Source organism: Solanum stenotomum, chromosome 2 (genome assembly GCF_019186545.1).
Source record: "Solanum stenotomum isolate F172 chromosome 2, ASM1918654v1, whole genome shotgun sequence".
Classification (NCBI taxonomy): Eukaryota; Viridiplantae; Streptophyta; class Magnoliopsida; order Solanales; family Solanaceae; genus Solanum; species Solanum stenotomum.
In genome coordinates this window covers 43460078-43487738 of record NC_064283.1, presented here as the reverse complement: position 1 = coordinate 43487738, position 27661 = coordinate 43460078, and the positions used below count along the sequence as shown (strand labels likewise).

Sequence of the window (27661 nt, the reverse complement as noted above, 5' to 3'; positions counted from 1 at the left end):
CTACCCCTCACTTAGTTGGACCTTTTTAGACAAGTCTAACTTGAGTTTTATTTTCACAGATTTCGTCGGGAAACAAGTCCGCGAAGCGGAGGTGTTCCCACAAGTTTCTAAAAATTAAATTTCAGGACAGAAGAGTCCGCGATGCGGACCAAACATTTGGCCCTTGGTGGAGCTAGTTCGCGACGTGGACATGCTCCCTCCAAGCATAACTTCAAGCTGCCTTGGCAGCTTGTTTGGCCAAGGTTGGGGTCCTTCTCGGGGACCCTTAGGGTGGACCCCCGGGCTTCGTATCCAAAGGTTTTGACCCTAAAAACATTTATTAAGACACTAGGGTAACCTCCACTGATTTTAGACTCCAAACAACACATAAAAATATGAACAACATACTAGAACATACCAACACGTAAAATACTAGTTTCCGAACGTCTTGGTCGTCCCTTGACATTTGACTTCCAAACTCCTTAAACTGACTAAAAAGGCTATTCTTCATTATTTTAACAAGTTATTAATGCATAAAACCCATGTGAGGCTCTACTTTATCCTACTTCATTTTGAGGGGTGTTACATCTTTAAAAAGGAACTTACGATAACTTTTGCCCACTTTTATTTTGCGACTTACCTTACTTCAAAACTTGAGATACAACCCTTGAACACTTAAAATATGACATACCACATCATTTTTAATTTATTACTCACCCTCTTGTCTTTCCACGAATGTACGAATTAATTTAGACGTTTAAAAAAGTCGGGGTGTTACATCCTCACTCGACTTGGACCTAAATTCTGTGAAATATTAGCTGATATTTGTGCAAGAGATTATGTTATCTCTTATCCAGAACTTTACGAGAAGTGACTTGATCATGAACTTTTCATCAAGCATAAAGAAGCAAAGAAGCCACTCTCAACACCCATTACTGTTGCTATTGCACAGCAAATAAACATGCATCCTCATCGAGGGAACACCTTTAACAGGCGTTCAAATGAAAATCCCCCCAACACCAACCAGTCAAGGCGTGCTGGCAACAATGACCATCAGTAGGTTTATGACCTCACTCTAAAGTGCCAGTTGTGTGTCCACCCTAGTCATTCTGCTAAGGTTTGCAGACCACAATCACACAATCATCTACAAGCCCGGGCAAACTATGTTGCTTCATCTCCAACTCAACAGGCTCCTTGGATTGTTACAGGAGCCACTTATCATATTGCCTCTAATGCGCAAAACTTCACTGATGTGCACACCTAATATAACATATCGGAATCTAGTAGACTAAACTAGTGCCAAGTGAGAGGGCTAGAGCCAAGGAAGAGGGCTAGGGCAGCCCACCTTTCCATAGACACTGCCCCACCTTCCATGACCACCACCACGACCAGTGGTGAGGACCACGACTCGTGGTGTCGTTCGTGGTGGGATAGGCAGTAGCCATACCAAGGCTACCCAAAACAGTCCCCTCTACACGAGCCATTTCATCGCTCCTGAAGGCTATCACTTACCGTGGGAAGGATTGTGGTGGTGACTTAGTTTTTAGGGGTTAAGGGGAGGGTTGCCTAGCTTTTGGATCATGGCCACAGAGGCACCGCGGCTCGTCGGGTCTCACCTAAACGGCTTTTCATTAGACTTAGATTTTAGGGTCAATTTCAAACGATCATATCTTTTAGCTCAAACCGAATTAGGTGGTCTATGACCTAGCAAATTAAAGGTCTATGAGTCCTCTTTCCAAGGCCACCGAATTTTCCCCATTCTCATCTGGCAGTAAAAATTTATGTCCAAAATAATGAAGAACTGTCAGGCTAAAATTCTTCACGACCTGTTTGACGGGCCGTGGTGGTCATGACGACCCATGGTGAGCTTCCAGTGAGTCAATTCGGCAGTTTTTAAGTTAGGGGTTATTGGGTCTTTTCCCAATTATTTTAACTCAAAGCTATGTCGTTTTGCCCAAGCCTGCGACCCCTATATAAGTCATTTTAACCCCAAAACTCACCTATCCAAGTCATTATTTCCAAAACCCAAATGAAAATCAAAGATCTTCCTCTCCATAATATTTCTCTCTCTAGAAACTCAAAGAAGAAGAAGGAGATTCAAACTAGGGTTGAAGAGCAATCTTGCATCTTCAATTTCTTTGGGCTTTGATAGTAAGGTATGATAGTTTTCATCCATGGATTCCTTTCATCCATGGAGTTCCCAAATTCCTCAATTCCAAAGATTAGAATTCCTCAATTGAGTTAGGGTTTTCTTCAATTATCACGGGTTCTCTTTAATGTTGATTTAAATGATTGAATTATGATCTTTTACGCATGAATGGATGAAATACTATGGTTTTTATGATGACTCCCCATGAACCCATGTAGATCCCATATTTTCCAATTATGATGATATAATGTGGGTTTGGATTATGAATGAAGATTGTTACGAAATTAAGCATGTATTTCAAGCTTTACATGTATATATGATGAAACCCATATCTAACCCATGTTTTCTAAGAGTTTATGATTGAAAGTGGATTTTGACCTTAAGAGGTGAATTATGGACTTATGCATTGTTTTATGAAATCTATGCAAATGATTTAAGGGTGTTTTGAGAGTAAAGTACCAATGATGATGTTGTTGTTCTGTTGCTGAAAGGACATTCTCATAAATACATAATAGCATGATGTGAAAGGTTTTCTCACATAATAAGGATTCTTAGGTTGAAAGGCTTTCTCACCCAATTGAATCAAAGATTAAAAGCCATTATAAAAGATCATGGACGGTGAAAGGTTTCCTCACGTATGATTTAAGGAGCTATCTCGATGAAACTAACTTGGTTTGGTTGTCCAAGGGCACCTTTCCATGGATTATGAGATAAGTCAAGACTTAATAACTATTTTGTGGGATTTATGGTTAGCACCGTGTGGATATTGTACTGAGATGGAAATTCTCCCGTAGAAAGGCCAGGTTTCTAGAAACAATCTCTTGAGATGTAAGTTCTCCCGTAGAAAGGTGGGGTTTCTAGTAACAATCTCTTTATCCCATAAACTGCGTGCCCCCGTAGGATATTTAGATAGTGGATCCACATAAGCTAAGAGTTAATGGTTCTACCTTAGACAAGTAGACCAACCATTTTCGGTGTGGGAAACATCAAGGATCATGTAATAGCTCACATGGTCTCTTGTCAGTTAAGGCTAATTCCCACAACAAGATTAATAATGAGCTAAGGCATGCTTAAATAAGCATCTCGTAGTGTTCAAAGATTTTAAAGATGATGTTGGCTTGCATTGATCATGATTTATGACTTATGTTTTATAACTCTTTCATATGATGTTTAACTTGGTCAATTGCATGTCATGAAATGAAACGTCCATTTTAGCATGTTTTTAAATGTTTTATGCATGGTAATCATACTTGGTACATTGTTTTGTACTAACGCATACTCTTGCCTATATTTTTTCCAAATATAGGGTCCGATATTCAGGGTGTTCAGTTTTGTGGTTGGTTGGTGACTTGATTGATTCTGAGCTTTGGTGAGTTCCCAGAGGACGAATTCTTATTGTCTAGTTTCTTTCATGTATTTTCTCTTTTGGACATGATGTATGGACTAAGCCCAGTTTTATTCTATTGTATTAAATGGCTATGATGAGACAAGAGTTTAGACTTCTGCTTTTCGGTTTATAAAATATTTTGGACTTGGCCTATTTTTACTCTTATTTTTCTATTTCTTATGTTATGAGAGCTAAGAGGCTTGTATGGAGTCCTTCGGGGTTCTATACGTCATGTTACATCTAGGTGGTACCCCTGGGTCGTGACAAACTTGGTAATCAGAGCACAAGGTTTAGAATAGTCCTAGAATGTCTCATAAGCCACATCTAGTAGAGTCTTTTTTATGAGTGTGAAGCGTGCCACATTTATGAATGAGAAGCTACAAGGTGATTAGGAAACTCCACTTCTTTCATTACTCCTAAGTCGTGTGATAGAGTTTAACTCTATAATGTCTCTCTCTTAATCCTTATCCTACGTTCTTCGGGATATGACTACTAGAAGAGCATATGCTGCAAGAAATGTGAGGGAGAATGAGGAACTGTTAGCTCCTCCCCAAGCTCCTCAAGTTCCGAGCGATCCTTTGGCCAAGCATGTTACAAATGCAGAGTCTAGGGTGACTTTTCAAGTATTGGCCCAAGCTATGAAGGCCTAAGCAAATAGGGAGGTAGTAGTTCCCGGGAACCCTAATGTGAATTCAGCGGCTTCAAGAGTGAGGGACTTCACAAGAATGAACCCTCCGGAGTTTCATGGTTTTAAAGTTGAGAAATATCCTCAAGAGTTTATCGATGAGGTCTATAAGGTGTTGATGATCATGGGAGTTACACCATTGGAAAGGCAGAATTGGCCGCTTATCAATTGAAAGGTGTGACTCATGTGTGGTATAACCAATGGAAAGAAGGGAGGCTGGAGGATGTGGGTCCTCTCTATTGGGAGAAGTTTAAGCCCGCGTTTCTTGATAGGTTCTTTTTCCAAGAAGTTACTCTCAACCATTATCTCCATTACTTTCCCCCATTATGAAGTTAAGCATAACCTCCACTTTTATAACTATTATTCTTATAACATTTCACTTCCATAACCTCCCCCATTATATTCATGTTTATGACTAGCCTTTTGTATGCCTCTATGTTACACTATAAATAGAGGCATAAGGGTTCATATTGTATACACTTGAAGATTTGGTGAACACTTGAAAGAAAGAACGTTACCTCATATTGTTCCTCTTGTCTGATATTCTTCTTGTCTTCATCTTTATATTGCTTTTTTGTTCTTAAGTTTTACAACAAATTATTTAAATTCAATAATTCATTCTTTGCAAAAGAATAGTAAAAGTTACTTCTTATTCCGGAACAGTTCTTTTCTTCTTTTAATAACTGGTTAATTAGTCATGCATAGTAGGGACCATAAACTTATTAATTGATGCTTCTTATTACGATATTAATTTGCTAAAGAATAAATTAATCATATTGCAATAAATTATAAATTATTCCACTAAATATTTGTAATTGCACTCCTCGATTTAATTTTAAAATCTACGATTACATCTTATTTGACTTCCCATGTTAGAATTACTGACACCAATCAATTAAACTAAATTTTTTGAATAATTTGACTTATTGACTAATTTAATCCTTTATTATTATACTTAACTTATTCCACATGGCGGATATAAAATCCAAATGCAGGGTTTTCACGTGAGAACTTATAAGCATCCATAAAGGGATGTCTTCTATCTCAAGTCTGAGACATGATTCTATCTACTAATTATTATTTCACTAATGTGATTTGTCATTACCAAATCTATTAGGAATATATTGACTCATAATATAGTCTCACATTTTAATAGATTAAAATAATAAATCAAGCTACATAGATCATAATAATTATACCATGATTAAGAGTATAAGTACACATAATGGACTAGAGAAGTTGTTTATAATTATTCAAAACATAGACAAACATCTCTATTGGTCCGTTCAATACACACAGAATGTACTAGCACAAGAAGTTAGAATTTAACCATTCTCATAATTAAGATAGAATTATATTTTAATCTTGTGCTACAATCATCAAGATTTTTTTCAAACTTCATCCTTGATTGTGAATATTTAATTTATAACTTATAAGAACCGATAATTTTAATCTTTTGTGTATGAATTAAATAACTCCAAACATAAAAATCGTCTACTATATAAATAATGGACACATATATTAACACAATGATCTATTTATATAAAGACTTTATTATATCAACTAAAATGAAATAAATAGTATTTACAAGAGATTAGATAAAATACTATATATAATTCAACCACATGATTAATAGTATATCCAGATACAAAGCTCAATTGCTAACTTTTCGGCATAAAACTTGTTGGTTTGGCCTGCAGTTCTGTTGAATTGCATGTCCACTTCTACCTGTTATATTGCATAAATTACCTATAATGATACAAATGTGTACAATGCCTAAATTAATAAATTCCAACACTTAGTGTTGTGAATTGTCCACTTTCACATTCGCGAGTCTTGACTTCAATTTTTCAAGACAAATTCAACATAATTTACACTGTCAAAAAGGTAGAAAATTAACAACATTGTCAGTGGCAAAATAAAAAATTTCGTTAAAGATATTTAAGATTTAATATATATGTATGAAAAATAAATTTTGACCTATATACTCTTAATAATGAATATTCTAACAGCCACCCTAATCTATAAGTGGCTACGCCACTGAATAGTGGGGTAGGCATTGCTGGGTTTTAGATTAGCCATTGTTGAGTGCTTGGCTCAACTTCGACTTTGATTTTGAAGACAGTGATAACATTGAACAGAGTGATAGTTGGCTTTAAATTTTAATTTTACTCTTCACTAAACTAACATGAAATGTTAAAGATTACAAAAACCAGAATATTTTTAGTAAATATTGAAGCAGCATCACTAGATAATTGGACATCCAGGTGGTGTAATTTACAAAAACAAAGACAAAAAACACAGATAAGAGTGCTTAATCCAGGTGGTGTAATTTACAGAAAATGTACACAATTTTCATTCTCTTCAATCTTCTCAAGACCTTTTTCCTTTTCCTGGTTTGCTTATTGGACGATGAAGGTCAAGAGGAAGAGATCCAGGTATTCTTGTTTCGCGGTTAAACCCTCTCAGACATACATATCCTGCAACACTTAACAAAAGTGCATTCAGTTTCATTTGTAATGCATCAATGTCGTCACTGTGTTAAAATTTTAGTTTTATGTGTAAAAACTATATCTTATTTTTTAAAATTATGAAAATTCTATAACTGTTATACACACAAGACATGTCTCTTAGTATATGATCTACATTTTCTGTTTTCAGTAAGAACCATTAGTTGTCGTAAGAATGTTGAATAATGATAATGTTTATGAATGAAATCAGTTCATACCTCTCCAAAAGCAATTCTGTACTTCTTTTGTTGACATCCCTGAATTCACACAAAACACTTCATCAGGGGAAGGGCGTGCAAATTTTCTTCTCGGGTGTGCACATAATAACTAACATTTCACCTCTATACAACACATAATTTATTGGAGTAGGGTATGCACTTGACCACCCTTAACCTAAGGTGGCTCCGACCATGCACTTTGTAATATAGAACTATCCAATTTATGGCATTTGCTGCTATTATATTTAACTAACAACTTTTGTGTGTCTTTACCTCTAAATATTCCTCTGATGGAGGTGCCACAGTATAGGGTCTCTCTTGGCAAATTCCATAAACATGCCCTTGGAACTTCAATTGGCTTTTGAGTAGACTCTTCATCTGCAAAAACCTACGTAAATCACTTTATTAATATTTCTCAAACTAATTAATTAAAGACTTAGATATGAAATGGTTTCATCACTGAGTACATTACTGTATAAAATTCACCTCATTTACTTGGAAGTATGTTCCGTTGAGTGGAAATTTCCCCTTATTTGCTGTTCGACACGGAATCTGAAGATGCTCTTACGAGTTAGTTTTTATTGGAAAAATAACTATCCAAATAAATTAGAATGTGGAAATTTTTACAAACATGAGATATCCCAATTCAGGAGTAATCATTATGTCCTAAATTTTTTTTTCGCACCAGAAGAGTCCCACTAACAGTCTCAATATTTCTTCCATCGACCTTGTTTTGAGTTTCATCGCAATTACAGGATTCATACTTCTCTTTTGTAGGTTCTTCCGAAGCTGCATTTCCTGTACGGTACAGAAGTGTGAGTTCACTATGAATAGCCTGCATAGACAACATTTTTGTGCTTATTTTTATATAAATCTAGTCCATTCAAGTATATAACTTTCGGGAAGCAATGACCTCGTGTCCTTATAGCAAGTAGATATGGGCAAGGGTCTTCCAGTTCTCGTTTCTCTAGCTGCATTCATAAGCTTTAGTCAACTTCACCAAATCAAAAGACATGACGAATAAATAGTTTCTTTCATGTTGGTAACCTAACTTACCCCTTCTAACAAAGGATGTGAATCTGGAAGTTCATAGCTGCAGCGCGTAGGAAAAACAAATGTTAATGAGCAGTTATTTAAACACTTCACCATTTTCTTCGTTATCTTTTGGAATGTGCATCCCCTTTATTGCACGAAACTTCTTCCGATATAACACCCTTGCAGAAATATTTCTTATATCCATTTGTCAGCTCAATAATAAGATTCTTAATGTGCACACATAGCTTTCCTATGTAATGCCAATTAAATAGTGAAGATAAATGAAACTTATTACAAAACTTACACTTGATGCTCCGTCCTTAACCGACCTATATGCTTCAATTTAGGCAAAGGTGCTTCTTGAGTGGCAATGACCAAAGCTTTAGACAAATCGGTGTCTTTTGTTGATAGGTCATTCTCATCTATGTAACTTAACAAATTTTCCATGAATGCCTGGCGATCAAATGTGATAGTAGGTATGTCACTGGCAGAATAATCTTCAATGTCTGTTTCTCCAATACACCCAAGAGCTGGATAGGTGATAAGCTCATTCTGGTGATCTCCCGTCGAATGATTTGAATTTGAGGCTTCCCCGAAAGACGAAACAAGATTTGCTTGAGATCTGTCAGCACATGAGTATGCACTGTCTACAGGTACTAAAGCTGTATTGACGTTTGCACAGCTGTTTTCCCCTGGCCCCGTCAGGGCTCTTGCACTGCATTAATGTTCAATAAGTTTACTTAGGAATTGTACTGTTTCTACATAATTCTATCAACATGATTTAGTTTCTGAATGTTCCGAGAGAAGATCATTGCAATGATTTCAAAGAGAACGAAGAACTATCGTTAAGTTTGTCTGGAAGTATATATTTAGAAGCATCAACAAAGGAAGATATAATATATGGTTAATAATCAAGGTAATTTAGCAGGATCAAACCTTGTAAAAGAACTTGCAAAGTGTCTACATTCTGCCTTCATTGGACATGCATTACAATTAGGGGATGATTTTGTACAGAATACCTGTGTGCAACAAAATTACAGTCTCAAAATATCAAGAAAAGCAATTTAATATTAATGACAACAAACAAACCTTTCCGAAGGTAATCATCTGATGATGAAATTCATATCTGCAAGTAACCACAAAGGAATACAAAATGATTTCCACTAATATTCTGTCGAATAATCAATCATTTAAATTAAGAGTATATATCTTTAAGTCTGAAGGTGAGCTTTTCGCAAGTCGATCCTTACAGTGTTAGATAATCAAGTGTGCATAACCGTGGCCAGAGATACTTGTGAACATCTTTGACGTCCGGGTACCTAAAGTATGACATTCAGGATCATGGATAAAAACTTCCAAAATGAAAATTTGACAGCATCAGCTGATAAATCCAAATTCTTACATATTCAAAAGATGCATCTCTTGTCCTCTTGGAAGTGATTGAATAGGTATCCAACCCAGTCGCACGAGCACTCGTCCTACATTTGTATCAACCTAATAAAATAATAATGAGTGTTAAGGATAAAGCTCATAGATCCATTAACACGTGCTACATTATAAACTTACTGGGAAGGCTTGGTGTTGGAGAGTTAGCAACCTTATGCATTCCACACTTTTCACTCCCAGACCATAAATGCTCAGCAAGTACTCCCTGGTAGAAAAAGATTTCTCGATCAACTACACTTTCAAATCACAGTTAACTTATGTGTTTCCTATCTCACCAACTATCCAACTTTTTGAATTCATGCAAAAAGAAAGTGCAGACATTACTTAGCCTTTTCTGGTTCAACTTCTCGTAGCCATTCTAGATCCACATTCCCTTGTTCCAGGAGCAGGCAGTTGATAAAATTCTGCAAGTAGTGAGCACACAGTTAGTTTATTACAATGCTGATTGATTGTCGAGGAATTCTTAACCAAACATTGTTAACCTTAATTCTTAGTGCAAGCTTTTTGTTCATTCCCCTTTGATTGATAGCTTTTGATACTTGATCCGTTGTTGCATCGTGGACTGCATGCCAATCTATGGCATCTAACGTGCTATCATTAATCTCTTTGGGATTTACAAAGGAAGAGAACTTCCTTATATTTTCCCTTGTAATGGCTTCACTTTCCATGTCTGCATTTTGACTTTTCCTTCTTAAGACTGGTTCAGATTGCTGATTTCTTGCCTCCTTTTTCTTCTTCCCCCCTTTCAGATTTGTTCTTCGGATTATCCCCTGGTTCTTAATATTAGAACTTCCTTTGTAAGATTTCTCCAGCTTGGTCTTTCCATTTCCATTGTGGAATGTTGATTTGAAACTGACTTCATTACAAGGATATTGAGCGGCAAGGGACATGAAAGCAGAGCTGCAAAAGCACAATTTGAGATTAGTATTCAGATTCTTAATGAACACATTAATAATCCCTTGTGAAAAGTTTTTTGCATACAGTCTTCAATACCTTGATATGTTGTCGGTGACATTTTGAGCCAGGAAAACCCCAGCCACAGAATCTACAATTGAACCTTTCCACTGTGAGAACTGTCTATTACCTGTCAATATAGAATCTGCCTGAAGACACCGACTAGACATATTCTCTTTAGATGATATATAATGAAAGAAAATGAAATGTTTGCTCATTGTTATCTTACTCATGCTGATAAAGAAATACTCCAGTTGTAGTTACCATTATTTAACATATACAAATTACATTTATCTGGTTCTTGTCATTTTTTATTTTTAGGGAAGCACTAAAAGTCGGAAAAGATTACAATCAAAACCTCAGTTTGAGTCTCACTAAGAGAAACTTCAAAGACACGTGTGAACTTGTGTTCATATCAAGTGATGCATAAACAGGCATTTTGATACTTCAGAAAGATGATCAGTCCTTAGTGAGTTATAGTGTTTTCATCTTTGGAGATATTGTTTTGCTTTGACGATGTTCTGGATTCTGGCTGAATTCTTTGTGGACACGTGCTAGTTTGTCGAATTTCTATGATATTTCTGTATCCTTGAATTGGTGGAATTATATATATGCTATTATTTTCATTTATTTATGCTGCATACATTTATAACTTTCAGAGTTGCATACAAGAAAAATATCTAGATCACAGTTTGATACTGAGTTTAATGAATACAAGCATAATCTGATACCTTGGATAAGATGCATGCGAGAAATGAATGATATCACCCGTCCGTGGAATAATGTCCTCTGTATTTCCCATCTTTCATCACACTTTTCAGATTTGCAGCCTTCATGTTCCGGTTTTCCCATCAGAGATTTCCATTCTCGTAGTGTCTCCTCATCAAGGATTACTTTTGATCTCAAGATCATTTTGTCTGTGTCACTAGGTGTTTCATCGGTTAAAACTTGTGCATCTTTCTTCTTGTGATGGATTTGAGAATTCTTTTTATGTTTCACTATGAGTCCATTTTTACTGCTAGATTCTTGAAGCCTTGGTTTCTTGTGAATGCAAAGGCTGGCAGCCTTCCCTGGACTATCCTTTAGACCTTTAAAAAGTTACATCAAAGGATAAAATATAATTTCTTGTTAAATGTTATGTCATATTAAAAATCCAAGTAAGTTGTATGACCACCGTCTTCATTACCTTCGGTAGTAGAAACTTTTGATGTTTTCCGCTTCATGTTCTGCCATTCCTGAAAGGCTGGTAAAACTGTTTTGCAGTTGTTATATATCTGATTCTTCTTAAATCGTCGATTGTACACCTACAACGTATAGTTAGTAGCATAGTTAAGATTAGAAACAGAAAAAATGACAGTGGAACAACATTTGTAGTAAAAACATTTGCCTGGACAGGCTTGTTATGCCCTTCAATGAATGGCTCAACTTTTTCACACTTGTTACGTCTTCTATGGTACACCTGCAACGGAAAGTAGTACCATACTTTGGATCAGAAACAAATGAACATTTGCAGGATTGAGAAGTGAAGAAATAGGGAAAAAAAATTTACTTGGAGAGGCTTGGAAGGAACTGATAATGAACCAAGCTTTTCTGATGAGGTTTTTTTCGAGTCTTTGTAACTGTGTTTTTCTTCATTATCTGCTGGAAAATAATTTAGTAATATTATCCAACAGAGACATGATATGTATAACTCAATCTTAGGAACAAGCTCAATGTTGAGATAATTATTAAGCACAAAATCTAATATACTAGTTGACTTGGAAATCACAATTGAAGCCATTACCTGCACCCAATCTAATTAGCCTTTCCTTTACTATTTTCCGTTGACGAAGAAAGTACCTTTTAACTGTCAAAATGCTCTTACTTAGTAAAGCAGAAGATAATCCCAACGATACAGAACCTTTCGAACATATTTGATTAATCACCTGCTCCCGAACTAAGTATCTCCTTTCCTTTCCTTGGTCGAAGCCAATAACTATAATCTGTGGAAAAAAAGACATTGAACTGATTAAACCCCAAAAGAAAACAATAAAGTTTCTCTCGATCGCATGACAATAATGCTGCAACCAAACAATCAAGAATAGACATTCAAACTTGGCCTCAGCTGGCAAGTAGTATAAGTAGTACACAACTAGACACCTCCACTTGATCTTAACTCAACTGGTAACTAATCCTTATGGAGGTGTTTGGATAATCATTTTGCAAGTTGGAGTGTTCAACCAACACTTACACAATGGTGACAAGTTGCACTACATCAAAAATGATCATTAGCGGCAATTAATTCTTAATAGCCGCTAAATATGTATTTTTAGCGGCAATTGGCACTCGGCACTCTTTGTATATGTGCCTAAAGCATTTAGCGACATTGGTTCTAATGACACTTAACTAATGCCGGTAAAGACTTTAGCACTCTTTATTAATGTCAATATTTATTGCCGCTAAAAGCTGTTTTTGTTGTAGTGTTGATGAGTCTAAATTTGCATGCTCAAAAAATAGAGTTTAAGTGTCTGTTAATGTATTATATCTTCATCAATTAAAGCACTCATAAAATTTGATGCATGTGCTTTGAAACAATCAAAGTTGAGCAGTAATAGTGTTTTATATACAATAACATGACAGAATTCTGAATTGAAAACTAATCAATCCCATGAAGCCTCAAATTAAGTAATAGCAAACTCAAAATTGGAGTGCTTACTGTGTTGAAAGTGGGATGCAGCCTCTGAACCCTTTACCATGTTGAAATTTCAGAATATCTTTATCTGAGTTTTAACTTAAAGAGAAAAAAAGAAGCTTTGTGCCATTAGAAGTGATACATGCAATATACATAAACAAGAGAAATTCATCCATATGCAATGTTTGTATAGAGGATTTAGCCATAACAAGCATGCATGAGGATGGATGATCATTCAGGTGAAGCAGCAAAGGAATATTGAGAAAGAAATTACCAGAAACTGTAAATTGAGTTTTCTCAGTCTTTGAAAACAGGGTTTGGTGACAAAGTGGGAGAAATAAAAAGGAAAACTAAGTCTTGAGTTTGGGGACAAAGTGAGGTATAATAACAAATCCCCAACTCCATGTAATCATTGCATCATGCAATAAAAACTAAGTCTTGAGTTTAATTTATTGATTATTACACCATGATTTGATAGTTTCTCCTCAATTCATATGGAAGAAAAACATATTTTTGTGGACTTAAACTAAAATATGGACTCCCTCCATTCCATTTTATGTGACACCATTTGACTTGGCACGGTGTTTAAAAAAAATAATAACTCTTCATACTTATGGTCTAAACAATTTATATATATTTGTGTAGTTGAAAATCACTTCACTAAGGGTAAAATGAGTATTTTAAAGTTAAATTGTTTCTAATTATAAAAAGGTCATATTCTTTTTTGGACGAGCTAAAAAAAAGGATGCCGCATAAAATGGGACGGAGGGACTAAATGTATCAAAATATTCTTTAATTTTGTGGTCTCAAATGTATAAGGTGAAAAGTTAAAAAGTTGTCAAAAGAAGACATTGTAAATACAGAAAAGGATCAAAATTACCCTCAAATTATTCGAAATAACTCACATTTACCCTTCGTTTATTTTTAGGACCAAAACTACCCTGACGACTATGTTTTGAACCACAAATGTCCTTTAAACGTTATCATTGCCACCGCACCTAACATGACAATCCACCTAAGCACTCTAACATGGCAAAAATCCCTTCCCTCAATAGTGTTGTTCTTCCTTGTTAGCCCTGTTACTAAAAAATAAAACACCAAAAATATAGTTTTTTCATTGTTCATGTTTAAGTTGTTTTCAAAACTTTAAAACTTCAATTTCAAAGTGGGCTGATGTTTGTTTGAGGTTGTAACTGTGTGTTGAAGGATCGAGTTCATTGTTTGGATTTTGAGGTCATTGAATTTGAGGCTGAAAATTTTATTCAAAGATTAAATGATGTCGAAAACTCTTCAAGTCATTCTTTGTGCGTTGAAACTCAAAATTTCGCCTCAACAACATTTAGGCCAAATTCTATGATCAAAATTCACTACACAATGTACATGAAACAATGAATTTGGTTTCATTCTAATCTTGAATGTATGCAAGAGAATATTTTTCAAGTGTAACAAAAGTATGAACGAGAGATACCAAAATCATGGCTTGGTAAGGTACTATAACAAACCCCCAACTACATGTAATCATTGCATCATGCAATAAGAACTAAGTCTTGAGTTTAATTTATTGATTGTGTTTAACTTATTGATTATTACACCATGATTTGATAATTTCTCCTCGGTTTTAATTTATTTGTCTTATTTTTACTTGAAAGAAAAATAAATAAATTTGTGGACTTAAACTAAAACATGTATCCCCTCCATCTCATTTTATGTGATATTATTTTACTTGACACGGTGTTAAAAAAAAGGAAGACTTTTGGTACTTGTGGTCTAAAACAATATATATATATTTGTGTGATTAAAAATCATTTCATTAAGGGTAAAATAAGTATTTTCAAGTTAAATTGTTTCTAATTATAAAAAAGGTCATATTCTTTTTTGGACGAGCTAAAAAAAAAAGGTGCCACATAAAATGGAACGGAGGGACTAAATGTATCAAAATATTCTTTAATTTTGTGGTCTCAAATGTATAAGGTGAAAAGTTAAAACGTTGCCAAAAGAAGACATTGTAAATACAAAAAAGGATCAATACCCTCAAATTATTCAAAATAACTCACATTTACCCTTCATTTATTTCTTGTGATATTTTGCTATAGTTTTAGGACATATTTCTTGTCTTATTGGGTTTTAGTTTTACAACAGAGATGGGAATAAAAGAATAACATGAGAGATGCAAATCAAATATTTAAGCCTGCACCAAAGTCCAAACGTCATCCAATAATTATCGTCATCTCAGAATACAACACTATGCTGCGCCCCTAAAACCCTTGCAGAACTCCATTTCCCAAGGCAATGGAGTCCAAACTTTTGTTCATCAGGTAAAGCTAATTCTCAACGAGGCAGAATACTCATTATTGGACAGAAAAGAAAAAAAATAGTTGGTCTTTTCACACTGACAGCACTGCTTCTAAAGGAACTTTACAGATTAAATTCATGCTTCAAATTGTGTATAGCTATTACATCTTATAAGCAGTGTATTCTGGTTTCCTTTGAATGATTACCATTCAAATCACCCTCTTTGGATCACGAGCTGCAGCCAAATGATCCTGCAAAAACCACAGGGAACAAAGTTAGAAGAGTCACACACAGGTCCTAAAATGAAGTCATCTAGTCTTCTCAAGTTTGGGAAAGATACCCTACTGTTCACAATCAGAATTGACGCACTATTACTCACAACTCACAACATACACAAAAGGTATGCATCTAAATATATTAAAAGAAAAGGAATAGCAGATTATAAAAGGGAAAATGGTCAAAAATGCCCTCAGTTTATAGTTTGGTCCAAAAATGCTCTTGCCGTCAATTCTTTGTCCAAAAATGCCCTTATTGTTATTTTATGGGTCAAAAATGCTCATTTATCAAATAAATATATTATTATTTTCTTTTTAACATATTCTTTTTCTAATAATATTTTTTTTTTAAAATTAGCAAATCTTTATCTTACTTCAATTCAAAAAAAATGAAAATATTTCTTATTTTATCATCATTATTTTTTATAGTTATATAAATATAAATTAATGATGAATATAATATGATCTTATATATATGACATATATTATTTGTCAAAAGGATACATGAAGTTATTCTATTTTAATTGATAAAATGAGATTAAGAAGAAGAAAAATATTTTCTACATTTTTATTTGTTAAGTGATTTTAGAAGAAAGAAAACAAGAATAGTGTTCTTTAAGGTAATATTTTAATTAGGAAGAAGATGTGTTTAAAAAGAAAAAAATTATATATTTATTCGGAAAAGGGCATTTTTGACCCATTTTGTAACTATAGGGACATTTCTGGACCAAAGTATTGAATGCAAGGGCATATTTGAACCAAAGTATTGATGGTAAGGGCATTTTGAACCAAACTATAAACGGAGGGCATTTTTGTTCCTTTCACATAGTTTAAGGGCATTTTTGACCCTTTTTTCCCATTATAAAATACAGAGAACTTCCATATCACCACAAGAATAAAGGTGGAGGATCACTTCTTTTTTATTTTTGGAGGTTTGAGAGGGGGGAGGGGGGAAGTGGCATGAAATAGATAAAGAATTGTTAATGGCAACCTTTAAATTCAGGGGCACGTAAAGGCAGTCACATTTTAATGCAGATTCAAAGCAATAATAGAAAATGGAAGTGCACAAGGCCAAACTTACCGAGATAAAATCAAATGCCTTGGTATCTTCTTTCTTCGAAGTGTTCATCAAGGAAGTAGGAGTTTGATTAGAAATGCTAGCATTGAAGATATCGGGGAGAGCTGAACCATAAACTTCAGCAGAATCAGCAGCATGACTAGCACTAGTGGATGGGTGCATGCTCCCTAATTGCTGGTAACTGGAAAGCGTTGCAAGGAGTTGCTGCTGAGCAAAAATGTTTCCCATAGCATTATAGTTTAGAGCCTGAGGAGCAAATGATGGATTCAACACGAAGCCAGGAGGCAAGTTATACTGCATAGCACCCAAAGGAAACATGGAATTTGCATTAGCTCCACCAGCCTGGGAGGAAAGTATGCTGTTCATGGCATCATTAGAAGCCTGATGACGAGGATCAATAGTGGGCTCTTGAAATATATTCTGATAGGGGGTTTCCCCTGAGCTGCCATTCTGCTTCATGGATGACTCATTCCCATTCAAGGAGAGACTATTCATCAAATCAGGAACATCCTTTCTAGAATTATTGGGTTCCTGAGGAACTTCAACACTGGGACCAAAGATATCAAACAGTTCAGGTCCATTTCTATTATTCACCGAATGGATTTCAGTAGCATCTGATTTGTCAACTGTCATTCCAGAAAAGAGATCAGCTTCAGGCGCCTTCTCAGTACTGGTGTGAAAAGAAACATCAGCAAAGGGGTCATCATCATTTTTCTTTTGGCTGGAACTAAAGCTGCTGCCCGAATTGTCTCCAAATAGATCATCCATCAGAGGGGTGGCAGAGGTGGATGCAATTTTTATGCCTTCACTACTCTGCATATTTGCTAAATCATCTGCTCCAAACAGATAGTCAGAATTGTCTGCGTCTATCAAGTCAGGCATCTGGACAGCAGGGTTACAAGCATTTGCAGACCTATCTACATGAGCCACAGCATCAGCTGTTTGTCCATCATTCAGAAGATTTAAGACCTGCCCATATTCATCACATGACTTCAACTAGGGAAGATACATAATGCAATCATACATTTGTTGCGAGATGCCAACATATGCACATTAAATGTTTTTTTCCTTTTCCTTCTGAAGCTGAGATGTATAGCTCAAACTCTGTAAGAGACTTGTTTAAATACCACCATTCACACCTTTATGGATTTGATGTCAGAATCACAATGGTGCATGACATGGAGGATCATGAGATAATTTGTTCTCCTAGTCATCTCTTTTACCTTCAATTTTATTTTTTTTGGTTAAATAAATTAGGTCTCATCACCTTTAATTCTTCCACTGGCTTAACAGTTTTATGTATCATTTTCTCTACTTTTTTTTTATGACAAGGGAAACTTGCAGCCGCTACCCTTTGGGTGCGCACAGGGTAAAACCCCCGCTCCTATGCAATAGCTCGCAAACCACATAGGAGAGGTAACCCGCACTACGCATGCCCGGTGCGATGAGCTCCATTTTCTCTAGTTTTTTCTGAGCAGAACAATGAGATTTGAGTGTATACCCACCTTATAATATATAGCCTAAGCTACAAATCTGATCAATGACAATCAGCCTTTAAGTTATAGTTACCCACATATGTGAAAGATATAACAAGTATCAAGTATACATGTAGATTTTGTAAATGAAACTAGAAGGCATAGAAGCAAGGACCTATAAAACCTAGAAGAATTTAAGTGAACATAATATTTAGAGCACCATGTGATAAATGCAAATTGGAGTTTCTTTTTTTCTCTCTCTCTCTGTCTTTCTCTCCATGTCTTTTCTTTATAAAAACATTAATCTTTGCACTTATATTTGTGTATGTGTTTCTTCATTTCTATTAGAGGAGTTCGAGGAGAGCAAATAAATGCAGAGTGTTCATCTTGGAAATCTTACTTTGTTTGCTTTTTCTCTTAATGATGCTTGGGGAGATTCAGAGCATTTTACCACAACATCTCTATTTTCAGTGAAATAAGATGCCATAGTACCAAAGTGAGCATCATCTTTTTTCCTCAAGATAGCCTCAAGGACACAGATTGCTTTCACACGAACCTGGCAAAAGAGAAGACCAAGTAAGAAATATGTGAACTAGTTTGAGATCAACATTAATTAAGCACAGTCTATCAGTTCAAGTAAGAGATTAAGTGCCAAAAAAAGAGTTTGAAGTGTCACATAACGAAAATCAATTACAATGAAATGCTTCCCATAGTGAGTAGTGACTATCTGTACGTAGAAGAGCAACTTGTGAAAATTCTAAGCAACAGATTAGCATCATGACAAACCTGCCACGAAGGTGATTGCAGTTTTGACTCAAGGGCATGAGTCAAAGCCAAGGCATCTAATTTTGATGCCTCCAGAAGGAAAACCTGAAGTGCATCCCGAGTTGGCTGCAGACGAACTCCACCGGACGTTGCAATAGTTTCTAATAACCTCTCTTCTCGGGTCTTTTCACCAGAATCTGGCTTGGTTGTTGTTTCAGGGTGAGATGGTTGAAGATCTTGAGTCCAAGTTGCAGAAGCAGGATTTCTTGAAAAGCGAGAAGTATCATTGTGAGAAGAAATCCCTTGATATCTGTCAGCTTGAGTTGTCAATGACCTCTGAAGATTTGGACTTGTGTAACTTCCAGTATCATTCTTTTTGAGAGATAGGGATGGAGATTGTGTAAGAGTGTTAAGTCCTTGTTTAATTGTAGCACTTCCTATACCAACGACGTCACTGAGGAAAGACCTCTTATCATCTGCTGCTGCGATTTCATAGCTGGTATTACCAAAGCCTTGTATCCTACCACCAAGATTTAGATTTTCTGTGGGAGGAGGTTTAGTGTCTTCTGAAGAGAATAGAGCAGATAATGCTTCCTGTGCTGTTTCACGGACTGCTTTATTGAGTGCATCAGCCTTCAAAGGATCGGGTTGACCCTTGTAGTGAATTAACTGGCGTACAGCGACTGAATTTCTTTGCATCTCCCTTCTGAATTCTGCACCAGATTTTCCGACGGCATATTTGATCACTCTGAGAGCCTGCATAAAGAAGATGGTTGTAACAAGGCAATAAATAAAGAGGGAAGGTGTGTGTGTGTGTGTTACCTTTTGCTTGATAATTGGGGATTTGTGTTGGAGACGTTTGAGGATGAATTCAGATACTTCTTTAACAATAGAGGAATGTGAGGATCTAAGCAAGTCACAAATCTCCTCCAATTTGTAAACAGGCGTCACTTTATCTTCATCAGAGGTCGCTCCATCGATCATCCGTGACCTCCAATACGACTCTACCGCCCTCCTGCTTGAATCCATTCTAATCAAAACAATTTCAGATCTGATCACCCTAACTCCAAATCTACTTAGGGTTTTGGACCCAACGGACGTCCACTGCTTCTTCTTCCAATGTATTCCCTACACCTCCATTTTCGCCTTCATTTTTCTCTATCTTCTTTTTCTTATCATAAATAAAATATAAAATTCAATTTTCTTTTTATTATATTTAAAATAAAGAAGAGATAACAACTCTTTATTTTATTTCACTCATCAATTCTTGCAATTTCTTCCAATATCTTTTCCACCCAAAAGTATAATTTCTTAAAATAATAACAATTCATTGATATCAAAATTACCTGTGCAATTTTATTTTTTAATAATTGACTATAGTCTTCTAGTCTGGATTGACTAACAAAAACTCATAGACGTTTAACATTTATTTTAGGGAAAATTATACAAAATCGCAAACATTTAGTCTATATTATTAGGTACTATAGCTAGAGTTTAAAATATTATAATTTGTGGCTACAGATTTTCCAATTTTTGTTATTCGCTTGATTTGTATAATTAATTTCTTGATTTTATAAATAAAGAATTTTGTATATGATTTATGAAAAATTCATATACATGTTTGTATATTGACAAGCGAAATATAAAAACAGAGTTCTGAAAAATTTTCAAATGTATAAATACAGAATTTGTATATGCTTACCATATTTGTATATTCGTAAGCAAAATTTACAAACAGAATTCTAAAAAATTCCTAAATATATAAATACAGAATTTGTATATACTTAACCAATTTGTATATTCGCAAGTGAAAGTGCAAACGAGCAGAATATACAAATTGTAGCCTCCATAACAAACCGAATAATAGCTATGGAGTGCAATTATCGAAATCGTAGCTATAGAGTCTTATTATGTCTATTGTGTTTGCTATTTCTAAAATCTTCTCTTTTACTTGTTCTATCATAATTAATTAGAGTTTTGTTTAAGCAAGTTAATTGGGTCCGGTTAACTGACGAGCACAAACATACTATAAATTTAGCGCTTCGGTAGTCAAATATAATATAGTGTATAGATAGTCTCATCAGGGATTGGTACGAATAATAATTTAATCAAATCTTGCTAACTATTATTTATGTGATCAAAAGAAGAGAATTTGTTGTGGTTATAAACCACATTTATAGACTAAACGATAATTTAAAACAATTGGTAACTATGGAGTTTAAGATAGGGTACAAGACGAAACAAGTGCATAATGTTGATTTGACCACGTTCGTTGATCACATCTAATGTTATATCAATTCTCTCAAATTCGATAGTTATTAGAGTATCATTAAGATTTGGATTTCTCTTCCGAGTAAATCTCAAGTTGAAGAAATAAACTAATTATAACCCAGTTATCATAAGATGTAAGAACATGTTATGAATTATTCTTGAGGAAGTAACGTCTCCTTCTACTATTTTCCTTGAGATTCAATCAACAATTATCAACAAGCTCTTTCAATTACTTGAGAAAAGATATATTGATTCAAATTCACACAAAATTATGCAACAATATTTATAAGCAATTCCTCTTTCGATTAAATAAGATAATGAACATAGTTGCAATTTCATTAAAACACCCTAATGAGTTCAAACATAAGAACGAAAATCAAAATCCCACAATATTCTTCAATACAACGTGTTTATCAAATACTCTTTAAGAATCTACTCATTGGAGGAGAATTAGCTTACGAAGAACAAAGATGAAAACGAAGACATAGCAATCTAACTCTAAATCCCAACTTTCGTTTTGGATTCGAGTAGTGTACCGTATTTTTTCTATCTCTCCTTCGTAACCTAACATTTTTCTTGCTCTTTTCTTGATATCCTGGCCATGGAGCAAGATCCAACATTATATAGAATAGGGTTCCCCACGAAATTCCAAAAGTACACTTTCTTTAACGATTTCACGCCTCCACACCGTGTGGGTGCACCACTGGGAGCCCGAGAACGCCACTAGCGCGCGGAGAGGCAGCAACTTCAAAATCCATCGTGTGGGCGCACCATCGGGAGCCTGAGCGCGCGACCAACGCGCGGAGGGACATTTATGAAAAGTAGAACATTAATTGCAAAATTTACATTCAAAACTTGTCTAGTATCATCTCATTTCATTACCCATAAAATACCAGCACACTTGAGTTTTTGCTCTACCCATGTAAATTAGAACAAACTTGACCCCTCTATACTTTAATGCACAAGTCACTAGAAACAGTAATCAAATTCAACCATCCTTATAGTTGCACGCAACATTCAGCGTTATATGACTACTCATTGACAATAAAATTGAACCGAAAATCAATCTATGAACTTTCTAACAACAAAGAAGATGCAATTTTATCACCAACAAACTTATGTTCATGCATTTTAGACAGAATCTCTCGTTCCACTCACTCTCACAAATAAATATATAACATTATTCCAGAATACCATAGGCTTGACAATCAAGTAATTCTCCACTAATGTAGGCCTTCTCAAGTTAAAATCATGTAGGACTTGAACGGATGCACTTTGTGGTAAGGGCGTTAATAGAATCTGAAAATAATAAGTCACATCTCTCCTCTCTTACTTCTTATTTTCTTTTTATTTTCGGACAACTTTCTTCTTCTTCTTAAAACACATCCAACAATTTTCATTACTTTTAAATACTTCAGTTGCATCTTTTTTTTTCTTATCCTTTTGCATTTATAAAAATATTTTTTTCATTTTAAAAAATAATAATTCTCTACACTTTCATATATAATTCCAAGTAAGAGATTAACACTCGGGAGATTAGATTGGAGGGTTGTATCGCTAATCAAAGAAAATGGATTGTTATAAGACTCAAAGTGGTTGACTAGGAATACTTATCATCAATTATCGATAAATTAATACTAGAAATGGGTTAATCAAAGAAAGCCTACAATCATATTCTTTTTCAAAAAGTCTTATAATTTCACCTAAAAAACTACCATGCCAAGTTCTAGATTCTTTCAAATATGAGTACACATCAAAATCTTCTCACCACATAATATTGAAGGATTGATGATGCCTCAACTTCACATACCAACAAGTATGCAAATTTCAATTAAGAAAGCAATACAACCTCTAGATAAGAATCAATAAATTCTACCTCTAGCACTTACACAATAATTATGTCATGCCTCTTATCTTAAAAAATTGTCTCATTCAAAACAAATATGATTATGATAAAAGAATCATACAAGAAACCCATAGAAGTACAATAAAGAAGTTACCCTAGAAAGATTAAAAAAAAATTATTTATAACTTCTTCACCCCCATACTTAAGCTATGATATGTACCCATAGCATAAAGAAACTACAAAAGTAAAGAAAACTTTCTTTGCTCTCTTTAGTTGGTGTCACAAATAGTGCATGAGTCCATTGTGCAGGCTTGGCCAAGCGCACACAACCATGCTGTGATCTTTCTATCTAACTTGACTGTCTTAACTGTTAGCTCATCCACCTTCTTCATATTAAATACTACATTTTTCTCTTCAACTCTAAGAATCAATCTCCCTTCATACACATCGAGTATTTCTCTATTAGTAGCTAAAAACGATCAATCATGAATTGATGGAACCTCATTGTTTTCTTTCATATCCACCATGATGAAGTCTACTAGAAACACAAACTTGTCCACCCTAACTAGAACATCTTCAACTATTCCTTCCGGAAAAATGGTGGATTGGTCTGCCATTGTAAGGACATCATGATGGATTTAATGATTTTGAGCTCTCCTTCCAACTTTTTGAAAATGGACAATGGCAAGAGGTTTATAGAAGCTCCTGAGTCACACAATGATTTCTCAAATTTAACAATCCTTCTGTCACACGAAATAGTGAAACTCTCTGGATCACCACATTTTTGAAGTAGTTTATTTTGAAGGATGGCACTACCATGAGCATTCAGCTTGACTACTGATGTTTCCTCCAATTTTTTCTGGCTAGACAAAACTTCCTTAAATTTTTAGCATAAGCAGGTATCCGAGTAATTGCCAATGTGAAAGGAATATTCACATGAAGTTGTTTTAGCATCTCTAAGAACTTACGAAACACTTGTCAAACTTCTCTCGTTTCATCTTTTGAGGAAAAGGAAATGCATGCATTTATTTAGGTTGAACTTCTAGTTCTGACTTCTTCTTTCCTTTCTGAATTTTGTTAGACTTCCGTACTACTTTCTCGCTTCCCTATTTTTCATCTTGGCTCTTTGTTTCTTCACAAGCTTTGCTTTTGCAATTATCATTTAACATTTTCCTACTTCGAAAAGTAACAACCTTCAACTTCATAGGGTTACTCATTGTGTAATTTTGAAGATTCTAGGTGGTTTCTCGGATATCTTATTACCAATCTGTCAAGCATGCTTTTCTAAATTTGGTATAGAAGCACAATCAATTTCAAAATCTCATCAATCTTAGTTATAAAACTGTTAAACATCTCTTCTAAACAGGATTGGTTCTCTTGTTGTCCCTGATAAGGCTGATATTTTTGCTTCTAGTGATTCTGGTACCCATGAAATGCTTGTCCTTGTCCTCTCACATTGTTTTGTAGCCACATATTCAAACTATTATTTGGTGAACTCCATAAGAATTTAGGGTAATTTTGCCGCATTACATTAAAAATATTTCTTTTTTGATATTTTCCTCTGTTAAAGTTTCCAACAGCATTAACCTCCTCTTCTTCAAGTGGCTCTTGTTAACATTCATAAGTAGGATGCCTCCCTGCACAAAAACCACACATTGTTGATTGTGCCATTTGAGCCTGGGCTAAAGTAAATTGTTTCCCATCCTTTGCAATATGCGCATACAAGATAGTGTAAGTATCAGTTTGGTGCACCCTTGCACTCTTCTTTCTTTCAGAATTCTCTGCAACCTACTGTGTAGCATCTTCTTCAAGTTTGTTAAGGATTTAAATTGCTTCTTCGGATGTCTTTTTCATGATCGGTCCTCCTACTATATTTATTTAATATCCTCCATGACGTAGGTGATAACCCTTTCCAAAAAATTGTCAACTGCAATCATGGCTCTATTCCATTATGTGGACACTTCCTCAATAATTCCTTAAATCACTTCCATGCTTCAAACACTATTTGTGATTTTATTTGACCAAAAATGCTAATCTCCTTCCTCATTTTGGTTTTCGCTAGTGAGAAGTACTTATCAAGAAACTTTGTCATCATTTCATCCCAAGTATAGATTGATCAAGAGGGTAAACTTTGTAACAAAATCTTAGCATCATCCTTCAAAGAGAAAGGAAATTTCCTTAAGTATATAACATCGTCTGATGCTCCATTGTAGTTAAAAATGTTCATGATTTCGTTGAAATCCATCAAATGACTGATTCGATCCTAATTCTGCTTCTCTCTGAACACACAGTTATTTTGTACTGCTTAGAGAACACTATGTTTGATTTCAAAGTTTTTGACGCAACAAAAGGATATCTCACTGGACTGCATCCCATTGTAATTTGGCCTAGCGTAGTCTCCTAGTGATCTCCCCGTCTATCATTATTTTGATCTATTTGATCTTTTATTTTAACTAGAGGGAGGTGGATTCTTCGGTCAACAACCCAGTATGTTCAACATCTTCATCAAGCACATGTGCTCGATTTAGGTTACCATGGTTGAATAGGTAATTCAAAGCCATGTTACCGGTGTTATTATCACCCATTATATTATGCCTTTTTGAGACTACACAAGAACCCTTTCTCCAAGTTCCTTTTGAAGCAAATGTAAAGCTCTTTCCAACTCTGGATTGTATTCTATTACCTCTTTTGAGGAAGATCATGTCATACACAAAAGTTGTGGTTAATACATGTTGCCTGGGATAACAGGTACTTGAGATATTAACTAAAAATAAATAAAAAACCTAAATTAATAGACAAAATCTATTGAAAACTACTTGTTTCCAATCCCCGACAACGATGCCAAAATTCATGAGCACAAACACACTATAAGTTTAGCGCTTCGCTAGCCAAATATAGTATAGTATAAAGATCGTCCCTACAAGTATTGATATAAATAATAATTTAATCAAATCTTGCTAACTATTATTTAGGTGAGCATAAGAAGAAAATTTGTTATGGTTATGGACCACGTTCATAGACTAAACGATAAATGAAAATAATTGGTATCAATAATAAAAGATAGGGTACAACATGAAACACGTGCATATTGATATTTGAGATTTGACCACGTTCATTGATCACATCTAAAGTTCTATCGATTCTATCAAATTTGATAGTTCATTAGAGTGTCATTATGATTTAGATTTCTCTTCCAAGTAAATCTCAAATTAAAGAAATAAATTAATTAGAATCCAATAATCGTAATACGTAAGAACATGTTAAGAATTATTCTTAAGAAAGTCTTGTCTTTCGACTATTTCTCCTTGAGATTTAATCAATAATATCAAAAAGCGCTTTCGATTACGTTAGAGAGGATATATTGATTCAAACCCAGACAAGATTATGCAACAATATTCGTAAGATATTCCTCTTTTGATTAAATGAGATAATGAACATAGTTGAAATTTAATTAAAACACCCATAATGAGTTCAAACATAAGAAAGAAAATCAAAATCCCAACATATTGATCAATACAACATGTTTGTCAAATACCCTCTAAAAATCTACTACATGGAGGAGAATAAGTTTACTAAGAACAAAGATGAAAAAGAAGACATAACAATCTAGCTTTAAATCTCAACTTCCATTTTGGATTCGAGTAGTGTACCACATTGATTCCTTCTCTCTTTCGTAACCTAGCCTTTTTCTTGATATCCTGGCCCTGGGTTAGCTCTAACATCATATAGCACAAGGTTGCCTGTGAAATTCAAAAAGTACCCTTCCTTTAATAATTTCACGCCTCCACGCCGCGCATGCGTGCCGCTGGGAGCCAGAGTGCCTGATCGGCATGCGGAGGGACATCAACTTCAAATGTTCATTTTTACTCTTTTTTTCCTTGAGCATTCTTGTCGTCTCTTTTCACTAATCATGTTCAACACTTGAACTAGTAAGCCTACACATATGAAAAGTAGACCATTAATTACAAAATTCTCATCCAAAGATTGTCTAAAATCATCTCATTCATTGCCCATTATCAGGTCGATCCATTATCGTTTTGAGTTACTAGGCCACCGAATCGGGCTAGACTGAACTCCCCACTAATGGGCTGATCTGATCACGGGATGAACAGTAATTTCAGCGAAAATGCACTGGCTCATGACTGATGAGACAATTGTACTGGGCTTAATGGGTTGTGTCTGGGTTTTAGCCTAGTGGGCTAATGAGTCGGGCTATTTTAAAATCACTATTTATTCATTCAAAAATTTTAGTCAATTATCAATCTAATGTATTGTTATCTATTTAATTTTGACATAATTATAACTATTTATAATAATAGATTGATTACATTTTACTATTTATATATATTTACTTATAATATACACTAAAACACACACACAATATACTATCTATGATAATATAATACTTATATTACATTATATAATAACCCTCACACTACCAAATAGTAAAGATGCGATACTAAAACTTATTATTTGAGTTACTTTCAATCTTCTTATTTCTATAGACTAAAAAAATATTAAGTATCATTGATTTATTCAAGAATTATGAGGGTCAACAATGTTAACTAAAGAATGTAACATAATTTGTGTAAGATCTATTAGGCGAGCCTCAAACTGGGAGTTGA

General features: G+C 34.8%; 3 protein-coding genes, 1 long non-coding RNA gene and 1 pseudogene across 4 annotated transcripts; 1 reads left to right on the top strand and 4 right to left on the bottom strand.

Annotated features, from left to right (window-relative positions):
- Window positions 1–7752: 7752 nt before the first annotated feature.
- LOC125856003 (protein ROS1A-like) lies at window positions 7753–8775 on the bottom strand. Its single transcript, XM_049535615.1, has 4 exons — window positions 8726–8775; window positions 8268–8678; window positions 7985–8021; window positions 7753–7899 (listed from the first exon to the last, which is right to left on the bottom strand). Exons 1-4 carry the CDS (start codon window positions 8773–8775, stop codon window positions 7753–7755), a joined length of 645 nt encoding a protein of 214 aa, XP_049391572.1.
- On the bottom strand, window positions 8678–11275 carry LOC125856002 (DNA glycosylase/AP lyase ROS1-like). The gene is made up of 10 exons (XM_049535614.1): window positions 11095–11275; window positions 10403–10493; window positions 9892–10309; window positions 9734–9813; window positions 9530–9614; window positions 9366–9457; window positions 9214–9282; window positions 9053–9089; window positions 8900–8982; window positions 8678–8818 (listed from the first exon to the last, which is right to left on the bottom strand). The coding sequence occupies exons 1-10, from the start codon at window positions 11273–11275 to the stop codon at window positions 8809–8811; spliced, it is 1146 nt and encodes a 381-aa protein (XP_049391571.1). The 3' UTR covers window positions 8678–8808.
- Window positions 11276–11289: 14 nt separating this feature from the next.
- On the bottom strand, window positions 11290–11984 carry LOC125857086 (uncharacterized). The gene is made up of 3 exons (XR_007445593.1): window positions 11913–11984; window positions 11550–11822; window positions 11290–11451 (listed from the first exon to the last, which is right to left on the bottom strand). It is a non-coding gene; the product is annotated as an uncharacterized LOC125857086 (long non-coding RNA).
- Window positions 11985–15350: 3366 nt separating this feature from the next.
- LOC125857083 (protein MODIFIED TRANSPORT TO THE VACUOLE 1) lies at window positions 15351–20089 on the bottom strand. Its single transcript, XM_049536754.1, has 5 exons — window positions 19742–20089; window positions 18941–19675; window positions 18555–18710; window positions 16683–17648; window positions 15351–15577 (listed from the first exon to the last, which is right to left on the bottom strand). The coding sequence occupies exons 1-5, from the start codon at window positions 19946–19948 to the stop codon at window positions 15536–15538; spliced, it is 2106 nt and encodes a 701-aa protein (XP_049392711.1). The 5' UTR covers window positions 19949–20089; the 3' UTR covers window positions 15351–15535.
- Window positions 20090–24979: 4890 nt separating this feature from the next.
- On the top strand, window positions 24980–25049 carry LOC125857324 (small nucleolar RNA R71; annotated as a pseudogene).
- The last annotated feature ends 2612 nt before the right edge of the window (window positions 25050–27661 follow it).

Coding starts and splice junctions, on each gene's coding strand:
- LOC125856002 (XM_049535614.1), bottom strand. CDS start 11,275: ATGATCTTGAGATCAAAAGTAATCCTTGATGAGGAGACACTACGAGAA. Junction 10,494..11,094: donor TCGCATGCATCTTATCCAAG/GTATCAGATTAT, acceptor CTATATTGACAG/GTAATAGACAGTTCTCACAG. Junction 10,310..10,402: donor GTCACCGACAACATATCAAG/GTATTGAAGACT, acceptor GTGCTTTTGCAG/CTCTGCTTTCATGTCCCTTG.
- LOC125857083 (XM_049536754.1), bottom strand. CDS start 19,948: ATGGATTCAAGCAGGAGGGCGGTAGAGTCGTATTGGAGGTCACGGATG. Junction 19,676..19,741: donor CCCCAATTATCAAGCAAAAG/GTAACACACACA, acceptor TTCTTTATGCAG/GCTCTCAGAGTGATCAAATA. Junction 15,578..16,682: donor AGGCATTTGATTTTATCTCG/GTAAGTTTGGCC, acceptor TGGTTTTTGCAG/GATCATTTGGCTGCAGCTCG.
- LOC125856003 (XM_049535615.1), bottom strand. CDS start 8,775: ATGATCTTCTCTCGGAACATTCAGAAACTAAATCATGTTGATAGAATT. Junction 8,679..8,725: donor AATCATGTTGATAGAATTAT/GTAGAAACAGTA, acceptor ACATTAATGCAG/TGCAAGAGCCCTGACGGGGC. Junction 7,900..7,984: donor CACATCCTTTGTTAGAAGGG/GTAAGTTAGGTT, acceptor TTATGAATGCAG/CTAGAGAAACGAGAACTGGA.